Source organism: Vombatus ursinus, unplaced genomic scaffold, assembly GCF_900497805.2.
Source record: "Vombatus ursinus unplaced genomic scaffold, bare-nosed wombat genome assembly UNPS02014847.1, whole genome shotgun sequence".
NCBI classification, from domain to species: domain Eukaryota; kingdom Metazoa; phylum Chordata; class Mammalia; order Diprotodontia; family Vombatidae; genus Vombatus; species Vombatus ursinus.
Window position 1 is genome coordinate 5,163,726 of NW_020954625.1, and position 16,212 is coordinate 5,179,937.

At 43.5% G+C, this 16,212-nt stretch overlaps 1 protein-coding gene and 1 pseudogene across 1 annotated transcript; one reads left to right on the forward strand and one right to left on the reverse strand.

Annotated features, from left to right (window-relative positions):
- Positions 1-417: 417 nt before the first annotated feature.
- FAM241B (family with sequence similarity 241 member B) lies at positions 418-6,135 on the reverse strand. Its single transcript, XM_027840689.1, has 3 exons — positions 6,060-6,135; positions 4,250-4,366; positions 418-1,932 (listed from the first exon to the last, which is right to left on the reverse strand). The coding sequence occupies exons 2-3, from the start codon at positions 4,340-4,342 to the stop codon at positions 1,666-1,668; spliced, it is 360 nt and encodes a 119-aa protein (XP_027696490.1). The 5' UTR covers positions 4,343-4,366; positions 6,060-6,135; the 3' UTR covers positions 418-1,665.
- A 44-nt stretch (positions 6,136-6,179) lies between these two features.
- The window catches only part of LOC114026856, a 42,135-nt pseudogene continuing 32,102 nt past the window's right edge, over positions 6,180-16,212 (forward strand).

Below are 16,212 nucleotides of genomic sequence, written 5' to 3' on the forward strand. Positions count from 1 at the left end.
CACCACTGGAATGCAGGGATTCTATCTGGATGTGGAGACCGAGGGACATGGAAAGAAATAAAGCCCGCTCCCTCTCCCTCCTCCCAAACCTACCCCAGGTTTTGCATTTTTGTTCCCATCAGACTAGGTGATCTCCAGTCTTCTAATTCAAGGTCAGGTCCACCAATGTTTACAGCCTCAATATCTTTGAGGTTTAACTTCATTCACCAGGGCTCCCCAATTTCTGGCTGTCTCCTCTCTTTTGCTTTTGGGACACATCAGAGAGTGAGAGCCAAAAGCATCCTTGTCACACAGAATGTCTGAACCAGATGGGGCCCACTTCCCTCATTTTATGGGGGTGAGGGACTATCAGGAATCTGTCCCATACCCAAGATGTCTTCCTCCCAGCCTACAAATAAGATACAGCAAAGACTTGCCTTGAGAAAGGAGTCATGTTCAGACAGAGAGCTCTCCCAGCATCCCAGGAATATCAGTGATCCACCCCAGTAGCTGGGGTCCCCCATGGTCTGCCCCTCCCACAGCAGGTCCAGACTTCCCATCCCAGGGCTGTAGTTGAGTACAAGGCTCTAGTGAAGCCCCTGGCCATGAAACTTGCCCAGAAGAAAGGGTTGGATTTGCACACACGCACACACACACACACACACACACACACACACACACACACACAGGTTCCAGAGCTGCTTGGCCTCTAAGACCTCATCTGTCCAGCTAAGATTCTTGTAGACCTGCCTCTGTCCTCTCCTCAGCCCAAAAAAAAATCTTAGAAAAAAAACCTTTAAAGAGAGTGTAGTTTGGTCCCAAGGCAATGATGGATGCCATTAGTATATACCTACCATCTTCCCTCCACTCCTCACAACACACACAGATAGGTTTCGTTCTGTCTATACACTAAGCCTAACCAGAGTTTTCAGGATAAGATCTCTGCAATTAAAAAAAAAAAAAAGCCTTCTCCCTTTCAGATTCAAGGGGATACAAAGTCCCATGGTTCAGCATCAGAGAGGGGAAGATAAAATAATCCTAGGAATCAGCCATCCCCTCTGGCCCATCCCCATTCCCAGGCTCAAGAAGCAGTGTGCCTCCTGTCTGGGACCTGCCCAGTTAAAAATCATCTCCAGGAACTTTGTCTCATTTAGAGACAAGTATCCTGCATCCAAGGTTTAGCACTGGTCAGTAACCCGACTCTGTGGGCTGGGTCTCCTCCTTGGAATTGCTGGAGATATAGGGAAAAAGGGAAAATCCCCCAGGCTAGAAAAGGCTTGAGAAGGCCCAAGTCAGGCCTGGAGGACTGGTTCCAGCCCCAGCCCCCATTCCTGGGAGCCTCCCTCAAGTCTAGAGGAGAGAATTTGGGCATCTCCTCCAACACAGTCTTCCAGCTGCAAGGATGAAAAAGGGGTTGGGGTCCTTAGAAGCTGAAAGCCTCCTGGGTGAGAAGCCCCCCTTATGGCAAGGCCTCCGGACAGATACCCAGCAGAGCTAGGAGACAGCAGCAGACACTTCCTTGTTTCCTGGGGCCCTTTTCCCAAAAGGTAAGGGGCCTTCAGTGGAAGGGCCCAACCCTCACCCCCAGCTAGTCACACCTCACTCCTTATTCATGTACACACGCACACACGCACACACACACACACACCTCTCCCAGGAGTTCCCCCCCCCTTCCCCTCCCCAGGGTCATCGAAGGCTCAGCTGGGACACCATGTAGACCAGGCCCACCAGCAGCAGCCCACGAACTCCCAGCATCATGACCAAGAAAAGCAGCAGGATGGACATCACAGGCTCCACCACCTGGTCCCCCAAGTGCCACAGGGGAAAGCCCAGGTTCACCAGCTGCTGGTTGATGTCAGAGAATGGGGAGCGATGGGCACCTTGCCTGGGCCCCAAGTGATGGATGTTTGGGGCAGGGCCCCCATGAGGTTGGCCTTCTCTTGTGAAAAAGTTCTGCAGAGGAAGAGAAAAAAAAAAGGAGAAGTAGATAGGACAATAGGTGTAGAGTAAGAAGACCTGAGAAGGTTTGAATACTGGCTTGGCAACTGATTGTCTGCATGTGACTAAACCTCCGTGGGCCTGTTTCCTCATCTGTAAAATGGCCTCTGAGGTCTCTTCCAACACTAAGAGAACTCCAAGGAGTCTGGTGGAATTCTGAGGAGGGAGGCACCACGGAGAACAGGTGTTCTATGGAATCTGCCCCCCAGGAGCTTTTCAAAGGAGCTGAGAGACCAGACCGGGAGCCACTTCCTATGACCAATATTTATCCAAAACAGCCAATTGGGCAAAGACAGCTGTTACATCTGTGACAGTGCTGACTCCTCCCGCTTCAGCCACACTAGGTCATTGCTCAGAATCCCAAGTAGAACACAAGTTCCTTGAAATAAATCATAAGATCACAGATTCAGAACCAATAGAAACCTTAGCGAATAATAATAATGATGCCTACACAATAGTCAGAAAAACATCTTAGATTAAAAGATAATAGGAGGATAGAAATGGTCCTTAGACAAATCATTACCAGAACTCCATCAAACCAAAAGAGGAATGAAGGCAGCTAAGTGGAACCCTGAAAAGAGCATTGACCTGAAAGTCAGGAATTTGAATTCTGCCATTGTACTTACTAGCTGTATGACCCTGGGCAAGTCACTTAAACTCTGCCAGCTTCAGTTTCCTCATTTGCAAAATGGGATTAATAATAGCCCCTACCTCCCAGGGTTGTTGTGAAGATGAAATGAGATCATATTTGTAAAGCACTCAGTAAACCTTAAAGTGCTATGTAAATGTTAGCTATTATTATTACAACAAAGATAATAGTTGATGTACTTTAAGCCCTTTATATGTATTATCTCATCTGAGCCTTGCAACAACCTGCAATGCAAGTATTATCTCCATTGCCCAGCAGCTAATAAGTATCACCAGCAAGATTAGAATATGGGTCTGCTTGACTCCAAGTCCAGCACACCTCCCACTGTGCTGTGCTGCCTAAACAGATGAGGAAACAGAAGCCCAGAAAGGGGGAGCATAATGCCAAAGGTTACACAGTGAGCAGCCCAAGTGGGGCTGAAATCCAAGCTTCTGGCATCCTGTACAGTCTCTCGGGGAAAACATATTTTTCCTTGTCTCCCTCAGAGAAACTAGCACAGGGCTGAGCACATGGAAGGTGTTTGTTGAAGGTCTGGGAACAGGAAAGGGACAGATTCAGGCTGAGAAAGGAGAGATGCATCTGATCACATTCCAAAGCCAGGCAAAAACAAGCGTGCCTTGTCCCAAAGCTGACAATCTGTCTGTCCTCTTTCATGTATTCCCTCCTTTGAAAGGGGGACATGTGCATCATTTTACAGTTACTGGCTAAAGCTTTCTCTTTCTCCCCTGGTTCTACCAACTCCCCTCCAGTTTGATTCCACTATAATTTTTTTTAAATTTCTCACTTAAATCTAATTCTAGACCTTTAATATCTGCCTAGAGAACATCTCTTGTGGAAATGCCTTCCACAGAGGCAGATTAGCAACTTCTCTATAACTTGAAGTTTAAGAGAATTGCATTAAAAAGTCAGATGACTTGTCCAGGGTCCTATGGCCAGTAGGTGCCAAATACAGATCTTCCATGGTGTCAAGGCCTTGTATTCATGATGCCATGCTACCTCAAGGGAAAGGACATCATGGGGAAGTTTGCTAAACATGGAGAGGGTCCCCAGCTACATTTGGGAGTCCAAGAAATTATAATTTATGAGGGCAATTCTCCAGTCTGGGTGTCAGGTCGCTGGAGCTACTGAGGGTTGGTAGTAGAAAGAACCCTGGGTTGGAATCGAAGTTCTGATTGTCTCTTCCTGGGTGATCCTGGGCATGACACTCTATTCCTATGAGTCTATGTCTTTATCTGTAAAATGAGAAGGCTATTCACACTACCTCCCAACCAAGGCTATTGTAGGAAAAGAGCTTTGTAAAATAATCGTAACTAACAGCAGCTTGCCTTAATATAGTCCTGGAAGATCTACAAGGTATTTAACATAAATTTGAACACGATAACACCCCTGTGGCCAGTATACTCGCTTTACAGAGAGGAAAAGTGATTTACATAGTTTCATGTCTGAAGAAGGACTTGAATCCAGATCTTCATCTTTCTATCTACCATACATAGATATAGCTATATGAAATTTAGAAAAGAGGAGTATCCAACTGTGGCACATATATGGTGCAGATTCTAGAGTTTGTCAGGAAGATTTAACCAGGAGAAGCTCCGACGGGGCCCATGAGTTCCTATCCCCTACCTGCCGAGATGCAATGTTCCGAAAGGGGGTGCTAGCCCTGGCTCGAGGGTCATCGTCTTGCACAATGTCCCCATTGGCCAAGATCCTCACCATCTTCAGAGGCACTGGTGGGGGGACCTGCAACCACAAAAACAGTCCTTGAAGGTTCATAAGAATTCTCTCCTTACTGCAACCCTCTGAGGTAAATGTGCTGTACTTATTGTCCCCATTTTACAGAGTGGGACACTGAGGCTCTGCAAAGTGAAACGATTGGCCCAGAGTTAGACAGCTCTTAAGTATTGCAATTGACTTTCAAATCGCAGGTCCACAGAAGTCAGGGAGAAAGAGATGATTTTTGTTGTTGTTGTTATTGTTTTTACCTAATCCTAGAAGGAAGTAGGGAAGAAAGCAATCAGAATTAGCTAATTAGAAAATTCCCAGTTGAGAAACAGGTACTTCAGGAATGGGATACAATGGCCTCTGTCCCCATTCTAGGCATTGAGCAGGATGCCCTCAATCTAGCTAGGAGCCAGAACACCCGGGTCCCTTCTGAGCTCCACTCTGTTGCGTCGGTTTCGCTCTCTGAGAAGTGGCAAAGCAGTAAGGAAGATCTGCTGGACAGATGACGACATATTAATTTAATGGTCTATTGCTGTGTCAGAAGGAATGACAGACGTGAAATTTTTAGAAAACACAGGATACGATTATATTAGGAGAGAGAATGAAGAAGACAGCGCCTGAAGTGCAATACATACCATAACTACAATAACTGAGTGAAGTCAACACAGAAAAGTCACAAAACCATTGCGATGGTCAGGTCAGTGTCAGTACCCCACTTACAGAACTGAAGGACTCGCCTTCATTTCTGTTAACATCAAGGAACTGCCTTTAGGGAAGATGGTTTGTAAGGGGGGAGGGGCAGCGTAGGCCAAGAAGCCTGGCTAGTGGTCAGAAATAGAGAGGGAACAGAACTCAGCCTTCATTTTTTTTCATATATTTTTGCTGTATCATCCCAGGTTCAAATGTAAGCTCTGCCACTGTGTGACTTCAGACAAGTCCCTGGACATCACAAAATGAGGGGCTTCATTTTCAAAGTCCCTGCTAAGGTCTCCAGTTCAACTCAGGGGGCTTCTTAATCTCACCCAGCTGACGTTGATAAGCAAAGGGGGAGGGGGATTGTAGAAATTACACAGAGGATCCCTGTATAATTGTTGTCACTAGACAATCCTCTGTAAAGGGGAGATGGTGGTGGTGGTGGTGGTGGTGTGTGTGTGTGTGTGTGTGTGTGTGTTTGGGGATGGGGGAGAGAAAGGGGAAAAGAAAGAGACAGCAGCATGCAATCTCTAAGAGATTCTGGAAATGGCGACCCTAGCTGCTCCCAGGGCCAATGTCCCAGGATATAACTAGTAGGATCACAGGATTAAGACCATGAAAGGACGTCAAAGCGCTCGATGTTACAGATGAGGAAATTGAACCACCAAAAGGTAAAGGGCCTGTCCCAAGGTCAGCCAGATAGCACACAGCAGGGAAGCCAGGTCCTCTGCCGCCCTATCGGGGACCACAGGGCCCCTGACTCTTGATCCAAGGCTCTGTCCACCACCCCAGCACCTAGTCAGTCTCCAGACAGTCATCTTCCTCCCCGAAGCATCCCGGGAGTCGGAAGCAGGCAGCCTAGCAGAGCCCATTGGGAGGCAGAGGCCGCACAGCCCAGAGGAGAGGATGGAGAACAGAAGGCAGCCTCTGCTTCCCAGGCCCCTCCCAATTTGCTCCAGGAGCGCTGGGTCTGCAGAATAGGGGGGAAGCCTCAACCCAGGCACCCCTTCCTCCCTACCTGTGGGGATGCAGCTCCCGGGCCGGTCGCTGTCCACTGCGGGCCGGCCTGGCTGGCTCCCTGAAGCTGAGGGGCGGCTGCTAGCACTCCGGCCCCACCTCCCACTTCCTCCAGCCTGGCATGACAGGAAGCGACAGGGAGAAGACGAAAGGAGCTCAGCATTCCCCTCTTAAGGCCCCTGGGAGACATTGCAGCTGCCCGGGCTCTGTACTGAGAAGGTGAGCCTGGAGCCGGGAGGAGGGGTGCAGAGCCCCCAACTCCTGCCCAAAATTAACCTCACCTGTCCAATCCACCCAGATCCCAAAGGTGCATCTCCCTTTCTCCAGGCTGCCCTCCCAAGCTTCCCGAGCAGGGACAGCTGATGAAGAAAAAGAATAAAAAAAACCTGGGTTTAATTTCCCCTGGTCTGCTCCTCACTAGCTGTGTGATCTTGGGCAAGTGATTTCCCCTCGTTAGGCTTTCTTTTCCTCTGTAAAATGAGGGACTTTGATTAGCTGACTGCTAAGGTCCTTTCCGTCTCTGAACCCTACAAACCCCTACATAAATGTCCCTCTCACTTCAGATCTCCAACCACAAGACCATCTCTTTCCCCCTCTGCAATCTGGGTCAAGGGTTCTTAACATGGGACAAGAGATTTTGCTTTTTAAATATATCGATAACTGTATTTCAAAATAATTAGTTTCTCTTATAATCCTTTGTATTTCATTTTATGGATTTAAAAACATTCTGAGAAAGGGTGCAAAGACTTCAGACTGACAAAGAAAAGAAAAGGTTAAGAACCCCGGATCTAATTAATCCAGCATCTATCTTACTCTCAGCTGGCTGATGACTAATCAGGCCATCCATCAATCAATCACCAAATATTTGGTGAGCAGCTGGGTGCTAAGCACTGCAGTAGCCTAAAGTTTTTCTATTCAATTCCATTCAAAAGACATCAATTAAGTGTACAGAACCTAGACTAAGCAATGGGAGAGATCAAAGATTAGATAAGACAAAGTTCTTGATTTTGAGGACATTGAGGGGGGAGAGGGGCTAAAAGGAAAAAAAAATACAGATACCCCTAATATAAAATATTCTGACAGAGAAGGAAAATATGTAGATGAAAAGGTCATCACTGACTGTGAGGATAAGGAAAGACTTCCTGGAGGAGGTAGTATTTGAGTTGGATTTTAAAGTCAAGGGTCTGATACTTGAAGAATGGTTGAACAAATGTTTTGTGGGTTGTTGTTTTTTTTTAAATAAACAGAATGGAATGGAATCAGAAGAATGCGAAGAATGTGGGAAGAATTATATAAAATGATGCAAAGCTAAGAAAGTAGACAGAAAACTACATAAAATAATTTTATCACTTGTTAAAGTTAACTTCACTGTTGTTGGGTGGTTTATTTGTTTATTTTTTTTTTTTACAATAAACAGTAAACCCTTTGTCTAGAAGGGGGGTGGTCTATGAGTGTGGAGTATTATACACACTGTCAGACTGATGTCAATATGTTGGTGGATTTTAACAGTTTCTTTATTTTAAATCTTAATTAGAAGGGATATCTTGCTGAGTAAGGTAAGGAAAGGAAGGAAATGGATATTTTTGAAAATGACATTCATATTTCTATGCAGTCTTTTATATTTTAAACATATAAACTTAGTAGCTGTCAACAAAAAACAAACATTTAAGTACACAGGCAAAATTTTAAAAAGTACCCACAAATGTACCAAATGGAAGTATAAAATTCTGATATTTTCTGAATGTGGTCTCTACACCTTGGAATCCCTAATTCCTTTCAAGATTCATCTTGATCACTTCCTATACAGTGCCTTTCATGATCTTTCCTTGGTAGCACCCCTCCCTCACCACTTCACATTTATTCTATTATAAATGTTGTATTTGTCTACATATAATCATGCTTTCCCCTCCCCCAATAGAGTAAAAGTTACAGGAGGTCAGGGGCTATCTCAGTTGTTTTTGTATCCCCAGCCCTTGACACATAGTAAACATTTGCTTGGTAATTGAATAAATGAAGCTGAGAAACGGACCAGGAGGAGAGTGTGGTATATCTGAAGCCTTGAGAGGAGTAGGTCAGTCAGTAAGATGAAAGACATTTGTTAATGACTAAGTTCAGGCGCTGTGCTGAGTGCTGGGGATATAGAAAAGGGCAAAAGACAGACCCTGCTCTCAAGAAACTCTCAATCTAATGGGGTAGGCAACAAGCAAACAGATCTGTACAAACAAGGAGTACATAAAAGAAGAGGATAGTCAATGATGTGAAACGTTTTGGAGAGACTGAGGCTGAAAAGTAAGGGCGAACCGCTGATTTTAGCAATTAGGAAGTCTTTGGAGAGGACATTATGACAAAAGTGGGTGATAACAGACCTTTGTTTTTGTTTTGTTCTCGTGCATCCTTCATTCTCAAGGAGGACCAATGATAGCGGGAGGGTGATGTCTTGACTTGCAAGTGAATCGGATTTGAGTGAGGCAGCACTGTGCAAAATGGTTAGCCTCACTCTCTCCTCCCAAGTCATCGTGCTCCAGCGGCAAGACAGGTCAAGCTAAATGGTGGTGCAGCGGGAGATCTTGGCCTTTTTAAACTAAAGTCTTTGCCAGGTCTCAGCTGGTCTACCCATACAGTGATCCCCGATTACAAGGGGTTGAGGAAAGAGTGGAGAGTGAGAAAGTAGAAGCATCCATCCGCCTATGCCTTCCTCAGCTTAATTAGAGAAAGAGCTCCTGCCTTCCAGGAATTCACAGTCTAGCTGAAGAGACAAGTCAAACACAGATGAAAAGACAATACAAGGTCTTGTATGCAAGGTGCCAACAGAGGACCCTGGAATTCAGAAGAGGGGCTTCAGGGACCATCTTTCTAACTCTCATTTTACAGAGAAGGAAACTGAGGCCTAAAGAGGGAAAGTAACTTGCCCAAGGTCATAAAGACAGCAAATGACAAAACTAGGATTTAAACCTAGGCCTTTTGACTAAATAATAGCAATAGTAACTCACAGTTTAAAGTTCACAAAACACATTCCTGACAATGATACTGTGAGATAGGTAGCTATTGCAGGTATATTCTCCCCATTGTACAGATGAGGATGTTGAGGTTCAAAAGTATTTGGTGACTTGCCTAAGGTCACACAAAGTGTCAGAGGCAGAATTTATATACAGATCTTTGGACTACAAATCCAGGGGGTTTCCATTACAAAAAGATAGAAGGCAATAAAGAAATCTGATGATCTTCTTGTCTCACCAATCAGTTGCTTTAGCAAAAACACAGAACCCCCTAAAAGCAGTTTTCATCTTTTCTTATATGTCATTGAGTTTCATTTTCCTAGTCTTTTTTTTTTAACTAATACCTCTGGTTTTCACATCCTATTCATTTTCAAATAACTCTCCCCACCCCCTACTCACTAATCAGTACCCATCCCTCAGAACTGAGTTTATTTTTTAATTATATTTTATTTCCCCCAGTTACATGTAAAGACAATTTTTAACATTCATTTTTTCAAATTTTCTCTCTCTCTCCCTCACCTCTTCCCTCCCTGAGACAGCAAGCAATTTGATATGGGTTGTATATGTTCAATCATGCAAAATACATGACTATTTTAGTCATGTAAAAGAAGACACAGACCCAAAGTGGGGGGAAAGATGAAAACAATACAGAAAGTGAAAAATAATATGCTTTGATCTGCATTCAGACTCCCTCAAACAACTAAGTTTTTATTGTTGTTGGGTTTTTTTTGTTTGTTTGTTTTTGTTAGGCAATGGGGTTAAGTGACCTATCCAGGGTCACACAGCTAGTAAGTGTCATGTGTCTGAGGCCAGATTTGAACTCAGGTTCTCCTGACTCCAAGGCCAGTGCTCTATGCACAACAACTAAGTTTTTAAAAGAAAGAAATCAGTTCTGTAAAACTACTCAACACATCAACCACATCTGACAGTATGTGGAACATTCCATGACCACCTTTCAGACACCTGTGCTAAAAGGGCGGCTGAAAGAAGACTACCGTTGTAATTACCCATGGTTCTGCTTCATATTTTTGCTTCTTCACATTTACAGTGCTCTAATCCTTGTGTGTATTGTTTTCTTCTGCTTACTTTACTCAGCATCCATTCATATACTGCTTCCTCAATTCAGCATATTCATTGTTTCTTATGGCACAGTAATATTCCATCACATTCATGGGTCACAATTAGTTTTACCATTCCCCATCTACTTTGTTTCTAGTTACTTACTGCCACAAAAAAGTATTGCTATAAATATTTGGGTATGTATTGGATTACTCTTTCTATCTTTGACCTCCTTGAGGTACATGCCTAGAAATGGTAACTTTGGGTCATAATGTGGGGTAAGGTGGTTTAATAATAGCTAAGGCAATGTATGCACTACACACTTAACATTTTTTCCATCAGATTCTTAAGACAAAGCAAAAAAATTAAACCACTGTTTGTAGCAGTTGCCAATTTCTGAGGTGTAAAAGCTCATGCTGAAATTTAACAATTGGATCTTCAAAAGTAGGCTCACACTAGTTTTGGTGGATAGAGTATGAATATTTTAGTCAATTTTTGCCATAGTTGCAAATTGCTTTTCAGAATGGTTTGAGCCTATTCACTGCTTTGCTTGAAATGTATTGGTGTGCCTACCTTTCTATGGTCCCTCCAATATTGACTATTTCCATATTTTGACATCTTTGTCCATTTTCAGGGCATGAAGTAAACCCTCACAATTGTTTCCATCTGCACTGCTCTTATTATTATTGATTTGGAGTAATCAATATAGTAGTTAGTAGTTTGCAATTCTTCTTACAATGGTGTGAGGTATAGGAAGTTGGTCTACACTAATTTCTGCCAATCTATTTTCCAGTCTTTCCCAAAGTTCTCAGATAAGGAGTTGTTTTCCAAGTCACTTATGTTCTTCGGTTTATTGAATGCTCAGTCACTGAGTTAAATTGTTTCTGACTCTTCCTTATCTACTCTGTTCCACTATTTTTATTTTTTTTTTATTTTTTTAGGCAATTGGAGTTGTGACTTGCCCAGGGTCACACAGCTAGTAAGTGTCAAATGTCTGGTCTGAGACCAAATTTGAACTCAGGTCCTCCTGATTTCAGGGCCGGTGCTCTATCCACTACGCCACCTGGCTGCCCCCTGTTCCACTATTTTTAACCTGCACCAAATATTTTTGATAGTTATTACTTCACAACATAACTTGAGATATGGAAATGCTATTCCTCCTTCATTCCTAATTTTTTTCCCATTATTTCTCCTGGGTATCCTTTTAATCAGAGTTTGATCAAAGGAAGACTCTTCTATAGCTCCTAAAGAAGTGAAGAGGACAACGCTTTTGGTTTTAGACCCTTTCTTGGCAAAGATCATTCCTCCCCTAGAGTCATTACCATAGAGATGGGAAGGACTGCAAGTACCTACTCATGATTGGGCAAGTATTACTTGGAATTCCTCAAGTTTCTGTGGCTTTTTTTTTAACCTAAAATTTAAATGATAGCCACATATGGAAAGTGGAAAAGCAGAGATGCAAGACCATTGACAGAGTACCTCGCAAGACATCATTCTGGACCATTCAAGCATGTAGCTGCTCAGTAACTGGCAGTTACCATTTGTACGTACATGTGAGTAAGTGAGAAGATTGTGGAGACTGAGACTGGAGTAGAGAACATATCCAGAAGCAGGTGAATCATAGATAGACCAAGACCAGAGCAAGGAACTTGAGAGTAGGTCAGGGATAGTGAAGTAGGCAAGAAGCCCAAACAAACCCACTAGGCAACACTTTCCTTCCCCCTCATTCCCTGGAGGAGAGGGTCAATTTCTGCCTAAGTAGGAGGAAGATGAGGGGAGAAAGTTATTTGTCCTCTCTCTGGAGCACCTAAAGCAGCCAGAATTTGGAAGCTTTATTCATTTAATCCTATATTCTCACTTCTGTGCCATTTGAAGTTATTATTTTAAAAACTCAAAGACCATCTAACATGAGTTTGTCTGACTGTAATTGGATGGAATGGGACTGAGGAAGAGGAAGTCAAATCCAATGGGAGAGGAAGGTTTTCCCTCAACATAGGTGAGATGGGACCAAAAGCATTTACTATTAACAATAACTTTCCAGAATGCACATATGTTCAGATCACACCCAAGACATTTTCCTTGAACACATAGAGATAGAGAGACTATTAAGGAAATGATCCCCCAAAGCTGGAAGCTTGGGGAGTTGGTGGCTTTTTTGCCTGAAGGTAGCTTGGCAGTGAAGCAGCTGAGGTCACTAGGCTTGCTTGTGATTCAGGCTTCCTAGCACACAGACCCCTATGGGGACCCCATCCCACTGGGATTTACGTAGCTAATGGGTCAAATACATCAAGGCAGGGTCTGGGTCTTAGACTTCTCTTACATCCCCTGCAGAGCATAACACAGGACTAGGCATATAATTCAATACTTGCTACTTCGTTAAATCATTGCTCCTCCGAGGTGTCCAGCCAACGTCAGGAAGCCACTTGATACTGGGGTGATCAGTAACAAAGACTAGGGGTTAGGCTTCCACAGCAGGATAAGAGATTCCAAGATCTTGTAGGTAGTCCCTCAACCAATCAGAAAGTGCTCCAAACTTTTCTGTAAACAACTAGCTCCTTAAGAAAGAGCCCTAGAGGCTAAACTGATTGTAACCTGTTGGGTTCAAGGACTGGGCTTCAACCAGACAAAGGCTTTTCTCCATTGCACTTGCTTAATAAGCTTATTGAATATTGACTGACACACCCCAAGCGTGGAGAGAGCCACCATTTTCAAGCATGGGACCCATGAAGTGGGCAGAGTTAACAGAACAAGGACGAACATGCGATGGGCTGTCCAGGAAGGGTGTAACTCAGATGAACTAGACCAATAGGAGCCTTGCTGGGTAGAGTATGGATCTTACTAACAGTTTAAAAGTTTATTCTACCACTGAACCAGGGCCCACGGGCTACTAAAGTGCATTGTGCCAGCTTCTCTCTTGAGAAGCATAATAAACAATTCTTCATTCACTCTGAGCTTAGTTTCTTTTTTAACTAGAAGGCTTTATTTCTCTAAGGCCTTATTTCTAACATAAGGAATCAGAGGGGGTGCCCATAAATCGAGGAATGGGTAAATAAGTTATGGCATAGAAATGTGATGGAATACTATTCGTACTGAACACTTAGCATAATGACCAACCATAACTCCAGAAGATTAATAATGAAACATACTTCCCACCTCATAGTAGAGAGGCAAAGGCCTCAAAATGTAGAATGAGACAAGTTTTATTTTGTTTTGTTTTTGTTTTTTTATGATGTGGTCAATGTGGAAATTGGTTTTGATTGACTATATGTATTTGTAATAAGTCTTTATCTTATGTTCTCAATGGGGGGGAGGGTAAGAAGAAGGCAGATGTCAGCTGATTAAAACAAATTAAATATTTTTAAACTTATTTTTTTCTAAAAAGTACCTTCTACATGCAAGGCAAATACAAGCAGCCCTTAGAGTTCAGAAGCCCTGGGTTCCAGTTCTGTCTCTGACACATACTAGCTCTATGAAAGTCATTGAATTCTCTCAGTGGTTGGAGTCTCTAAAGCCATAAGTAATAAAACAGTTAGGGAACATGGAGTTGCTTATACCAAAGAAACTGCAGCTTAAAAATAAAACAAACCTGCGCTAGGCCCTAAGGATACAAAGATAAGAAAGGGTGGACTGGTGGGTGTCAGGAGCACGTGTAGGCAAAGAAGAGGGCCCCCCCCCCCCCCGGAATCATTCACATATTCCCCTCTGGGAAGGAAACATCAGGAACTGCATTGAAAGAAGGACAGAGACAGGAAGGGGGGAGGGGTGCTGACCAAGTATTCAATACATTGCTTTAATGAAGCCTCAAGCCACAATTGGTCTTTTCAAGGTGGAACATATGTTCAGGGCTTGGTGAGAGGAAGGGAAAGAGCTTTGATTGGGAGACCTTGGGGTGCTGGATCTCAGCGCCTTATCTGAGGAAGAAAGAGGCTCTACCAAGGCACTAAGTCAGCCCAGAGCCTCTTCCAGCATCACTTTAAGCTACAAAGAAGAGAAATGAATTATGATCACTGGGACCTCCACACCTCTGTCACAGGGGAAAGACGGTGGAGGACAGGGGCAAAGCAGTATTTGGCTTTATCTTTGTTTCTGCTTCTCTGGACAGTCTTGGATAGACCTCCCTCTCTGGGCTACTGTCTTTAGCATTGAAAGAATACAAGTCATTGTTTATGTCTGAAGGGATCATAGGATCATGGATTTCAAGCTGGCAGGGAATTCAGAGATAATCTAGTCCAATCTTTTCATTTTGCAAGTGAAGAAACTGAGGCATAGAGAGGTTAAATAACTTGTCACCATTCTTCCAACCTCCCAGATTAGTAACCCCCGAGTTTTCCTCAACTCCTCACTCTCTCTCTCCACATATCCAATCAATTGCCAAATCTTGCCATTTCTACCTTCAGAACATCTCTGGAAGCTGAGGCCTTCTCTCCTCTCCTACCTTCCACCTTAGTCTAGGCCTTCATCTCTTCTCACTTAGATTATTACCATCTCTCCATTCTTTACACTGCTTCCAAAGTGATTTTCTGTGTTACTTTCCTTCTCAATAATAAAATCCAGTGACTCCCTACCACCTCTAGGATAAAAAATGAACTGTCTTTAACTCTCAAAGAACTTCACAGTCTGGTTCCGATCTACCTTTCCAGCCTCATTGTACATACTTAGCAACCCAACCACACTGGCCTCCTCTCTTTCCTCTCAAACAACTTTCCATCTCCTATCTTTGTGCCTTTGTACGGGCTGTGCGCCACACTGGATATGTGCTTCCTTCTTACTCCCACCATGTAAAATCTCTCCTCCTTCAAGTCAAAGCTCAAGTACCATCTTCTACCTTCTTGACCCCCACCCCAACTGCTAAAGTCCTCTCAGCCCAACTACCTTGTACTCAATGACTTTGTGTTTATTTCCATTTATTCTCTTTATAATTACCCTGCTTACATTTATAGAAGTGCTTGTTATCTCCCTCAGAATGTTAGCTGCTTGTCTCATTCTTTTTATTTACTTTTCCAGGACTTAACCCGTTGCTGAGAAACAGAGAAAGACAGAGAGGGAGGGAGGGAGAGACAGAGACAAAGAGAGGCAGAGACAAAGAGACAGAGACAGAGAGAGGAAGAGGGAAGGGAGAGGGGGAGAGAGAGAGAAAAAGAGAGAGAGAGAGAGAGAGAGAGAGAGAGAGACAGAGAAGATCCTTAATAAATGCTTGTTATTGATTAATTGCTTAGGGCTGCACTATAAGTGTCTGAGGTAGGATCTGAAACCAGATCTACCTTGTTCCATATCATTCCATGGATCACACATCATTCTATTCACTACTGTCTCTTCCTTTTGCAGACAAAAGATTAAGGCTCAAAATGAGAAATTATTTTGTCCAAAGGTACCCGGGTAAGAAATAGTAGGATTCAAGACCAGGTCCTCTGACCAAAACCCAATATGTTTCTTGCTATACTGCATTGTCTTCCTTGAGTGAATCCTGGTGGCTGAGTGAGTACTTCAACCAACAAGCAATCCTTGACTTTGCCATGTGCATCACCCTGTGGTGGATACAAGGTTGTATGACCTTGGACAGTTCAACTTAACAAACTAAGTTGCCACTATGTGTCAGCCTCTATATTAGGTCCTGGAGACACAAAGACAAAAGGAGAAACATCATGCACCTTCAAGGATCTAGTGATATTTTGTCTTTCCTAATTCCTTTGTATAACTTAGTATATATCTTGTATTTACATATCTTTTGTATATACCCTATTCCCTAAAGTTCTTTGAGGACAGGGGTTGTTTTGTTTTTGTTTTTGTATCTCCAGGACCTGGAACAAAGTGTGCACTTACGAATTACTAGTTTTTGAATTCTACTAAAAGGATAACAATATGCAGATGTGTTACACCTAACCTAGCACCCCAGGTTCTCTGCCTCTGATTGGAGGGTAGGGTCATGAACTCCAAACCTCTATTTAAGAAGGGGGCTCAGCTCATTCATCTTCTCACTACCTGCCTAGCTGGACTACTTTGGGACTTCTCCCCCTCCCCCCCTTATCCCCCCACAGGCTTTCATTTTGTGTATTCTCTCTCTCTCTCTCTCTCTCTCTCTCTCTCTCTCTCTCTCTCTCT

Coding starts and splice junctions, on each gene's coding strand:
- FAM241B (XM_027840689.1), bottom strand. CDS start 4,342: ATGGTGAGGATCTTGGCCAATGGGGACATTGTGCAAGACGATGACCCT. Junction 1,933..4,249: donor GGAACATTGCATCTCGGCAG/GTAGGGGATAGG, acceptor CTTCCTCTGCAG/AACTTTTTCACAAGAGAAGG.